Here is a 3,837-nt window from a genome sequence, read left to right as displayed (position 1 = left end):
GGGAAAAAATACAGAAGACTCTCTACGTCATTGTCCTTCATCGGGAGTCGAACCCGGACCGAAGCTATGTAGTGGGTGCTCCAAGTCGAGACATGAAAGCCGCAGAGAATTATACGTGTGAAATGGCTCACTGGAACGTTTCCGGTTCACCCATGTCAGTGATTTGATAGATTCATGCTACGATGAAGCCACGAAGGTGTTGGTATCAACTGATGAACAGAGCAGAAATGATACGTACGGCAAGAAATGAAAATTTGGCACCTGAGGCACTGTTAAGTTCAAGTATCTAACATTCACTAGAATCGGCTCCCATCTCGGAAAACTAAGAAAATTTTATGCCTTCTAGGACAAAACAACAGATACAAGGGACCAGGGTGGCAGGTGCGGAGTTTGCCGGTAACGGCAATCAACCCGGCACGAACAGAAACGGATTGAGTTCGCATTTCGAACTTCAACTTCACCATGTATGTCTAGTTCTCAACGTGAACCTCTCGAAGGTACCCTTGAGTCATTTTTGCTCCTCTGCTCAGGTCTTGTTACGAGAGGGCGTCATTCAGGCTGATGGATGCCATACAAAAGGCTATCTCGTAATTTTCTGTTGGCATTAATCAACCGCTCGGTGTTGCGAGTAAAGCAGCGAAACGACAATACCTGATCTATGACGAGGCTCGCTGGGTGTTACGGAATGTTCAAGGAGCGCTCGTCGCAAAGTTGCTGTGCTTGCCAGCAGACCCGGTGTGCGTTCTTGCCCTATTATTCATCATAACAACTGAATGAATCTTGCCGTAAGGTGCTTGCCAAAATATGGCAGATCGGCGCAGCCTATGCGCTGATACTTAGCCATCACCCTACTACTAGCCGCTCGTAGTCAGGTAACATCTGGTTCTATGTTTCTCTTAGTCCACGATGGTCTTCACACTCCGTTATTTGGCGTATGACTTGTGCTTGGTGGTTCTTTAAAACTATGAATACTAGTGGAAGGAGATCAGCCCAGTACATCACCTGGCTTTGCATCATTGTCTCTGTAAAAGATGGCTCGCGCGTGGTACTTGCATTCTGTTCTGCTAGCCGTTCTACCTTGGAGCTCTGCCGCACTTGGTCATGAATCCCTTGAGCGACGCGCTTTTGCTGAGGGAAACTGGTCTTTACTCCAACAAGGGTAAGTGGGCTCCTCCTACCCAATTAATGAGTTACAACTAATGCATTTCATAGAACCACTGGCGTTAGTGGGATGCAACTTGCAATCGTATCAGAAACCACCGCAATTATTTATGACAAAGTGTACGTCAATGTCATTCTTAACGGTGTCTATCAGAAACTCAAGGACGCAATGCTCAAAGGGAACACAACGCTCTCACCACGAACGGACATGTCGCATGGGCCGCTGAAATCGATCTCAATGCTCTAACCGTACGCGCCTTGAACCCTCTGAGTAATTCTTGGTGTGCAACTGGTAGCTTCCTCGGAAACGGTACCCTAGTCAACTCTGGTGGAAATCCCGTCGTCATTACCGGTCAGCACCTATGGGCATATTACTAGTTTGACAAGATGTTCACGAAGCTCTACGTAGGCGCTAACGGCTTGCAAGCCATCCGGATGTTCACGCCCTGCAATGATAAAACCTGTGATGTTTTCGAAGACCCCAATCACATTCACTTGACATCAAACAGGTGGTACCCATCATCCGTGAGTTGTTTTCTACAGCGCTTCCTCGTTGCTAAGCGATCATGTATGATATCGATAGATACGTATTGAGGATGGTTCTATCATTATATATGGGTAAGCCCCTGAGTTCATTCATTGTTAATAGCGCTGAATTTCACCGCCTTTCAGGGGTTCTGTTGGCGGAGGGTAATTAATTTCGCATATATGCCTCACTTCCTTTGGTTTTTACCTGTCAACGTAGATACATCAACTCAAACTCCATCAACAATCCTACCTACGAGTTCTTCCCACCAAAGAACATCAACGGTAAGCCTTCTATCAACGAATTGACATCCCTTCGTTAACCCCGTTTCTCGTAGGGCATAATGGAGTTCAAATCCCTAGCCAATTCCTTCGTAATACTCTTAACGGCAACCACTTCCCCATCATGATTTACCTTCCGGATGGCACTATTTTCGTTGCCGCGAACCAGAACGCGATGATCTTTAACTGGCAAGCCAACACTGAAACCGCTCTTCCAGGTATCCCTAACGGCGTTCGCGTAACGTAAGTTGCATACCCTCCCTCGTTCTTTATGCCTTCTTCACATCTTTTCACCAAAAAGTTCGCCGTTCTCAGCAGGCGCCACACTTCTTCCTCTCACTCCCGAAAACAATTATACCCCAGAAGTGATGATATGCGGAGGGTCGACAGTTTCCGATAGCGTGTCGCCATCGACCATTTCTTCGCAGACTCCCGCGTCGGCCCAGTGTTCCCGACTGGTTCTGAACGCAGCTGGTATAGCCGCTGGATGGCAGGTGGAGCGTATGCCACAGGCTAGGGTTATGCCAGAAATGGTTTTATTGCCAGATGGGAGAATCGTCATTGTGAATGGGGCACAAACCGGTGTTGCGGGGTATGGGAATGTATGCAACGAGCATCTAGGTTAGAATCCACCGACTTTTGCTAACAGAGAAATTTCACAGGTCGCCAATCGTGTTGGGCAAAGCAATGCCGATAACCCCGCATTTACTCCAGTCGTCTATGATCCATCTGCTGAAGCAGGTAGTCGGTTTTCATCTGCGGGAATTCCTACCACGAATATCGCTAGGATTTATCACTCGACTGCATCTTTGACACCCAATGGGACGATTATGCTTGGTAAAAAATATTTGGTCTTATGGTCTCTACATGATCTCATATGTCTATGCATTCTGCCAGCGGGTTCCAACCCAAACGACGATGTAACGACTACCAAGTATCCTACCGAATACAGGTGTCTATGTCGTATCAACTTAATGTTCAACTACTAATCATTCTTCTTAATAGGATGGAGTTCTATTCACCTCCTTACATGGCCAGACCTCGTCCAACCTATACTGGGCTACCTGCTGCAGTGAACTACGGCGAAGAATTCACTCTGAACGTTAATTTACCTTCATCCGCAACGAATGTCTCCGGTGCGCTTCATCCCTCCCTTCGTCTTCTCTAACCTTATATGGTACGCACTCAAGTGTCTTTGATGGACCTGGGTTTCGCCACACACGGGGTGCATATGGACCAGCGTCTGCTCAAGCTCGTCTCTTCCCTCTCGGATGGTGGTAAGGTTCTAACCGTCACGGGACCGCCCACAGCCAGACTATATCCACCTGGACCGGCTTACCTCTACGTTGTCACGGACGAGGGAGTACCGAGTTTTGGACACAAGACTATTATCGGGACTGGAGGCTCACCGCCGGTGGATGGGGATGCTGCGGCCAAGTGAGTCGTTAGAGTTTTATCCAGATGCTCCTGTTAACTAACCACATTCTTTGGCATTAATTAGTATGCTAAAGGCCTCCGTTGCGTCATTCGTAGCCCCTCCGCCGCCACCCACTGAAGGTGAAGGTAGCAATGTCGCCACTGCTGTAATTCCTGTATCAAGCTCTTAAGATACCTGCCCGAATTGCGTATATATACACGGAATCTCTCTATGTAGAGTATTAGCCAATGTGGCATCTATACTTCTCTTTGCCTATCGTCCGTACTAGTTTTTTTTCCCCATCATTCTTCGGAAACGGAGGATCAGGATTCCCTAACCCCGAACGCGAACGAGACCGTTCAAGCCTATAAGCTCCGATAGGATATCAATTAACACGCCCGCACGGACGAAAACTGGGTTCGACTCCCAGTCAGAGCATGATGCAGAACATC

The 3,837-nt window shown here is 47.7% G+C and overlaps 1 protein-coding gene across 1 annotated transcript; it reads left to right on the top strand.

The window, feature by feature from the left end:
* Positions 1-1,031: 1,031 nt before the first annotated feature.
* Positions 1,032-3,575, top strand: EV420DRAFT_1314164 (glyoxal oxidase N-terminus-domain-containing protein; the record flags this gene model as incomplete). The annotated part of the gene is made up of 14 exons (XM_060468625.1): positions 1,032-1,159; positions 1,213-1,281; positions 1,341-1,503; positions 1,549-1,686; positions 1,745-1,779; positions 1,834-1,851; positions 1,907-1,971; positions 2,025-2,211; positions 2,270-2,570; positions 2,631-2,805; positions 2,866-2,920; positions 2,974-3,104; positions 3,159-3,405; positions 3,470-3,575. 14 exons carry the CDS (start codon positions 1,032-1,034, stop codon positions 3,573-3,575), a joined length of 1,818 nt encoding a protein of 605 aa, XP_060325494.1.
* Between the last annotated feature and the right edge of the window lie 262 nt (positions 3,576-3,837).

The sequence above is a fragment of the Desarmillaria tabescens genome (genome assembly GCF_030435595.1).
Source record: "Desarmillaria tabescens strain CCBAS 213 chromosome Unknown EV420scaffold_49, whole genome shotgun sequence".
In the NCBI taxonomy this organism is placed as follows: Eukaryota; Fungi; Basidiomycota; class Agaricomycetes; order Agaricales; family Physalacriaceae; genus Desarmillaria; species Desarmillaria tabescens.
Note: the sequence above shows the minus strand (reverse complement) of the source record. Positions and strands in the feature narration are given on the sequence as shown.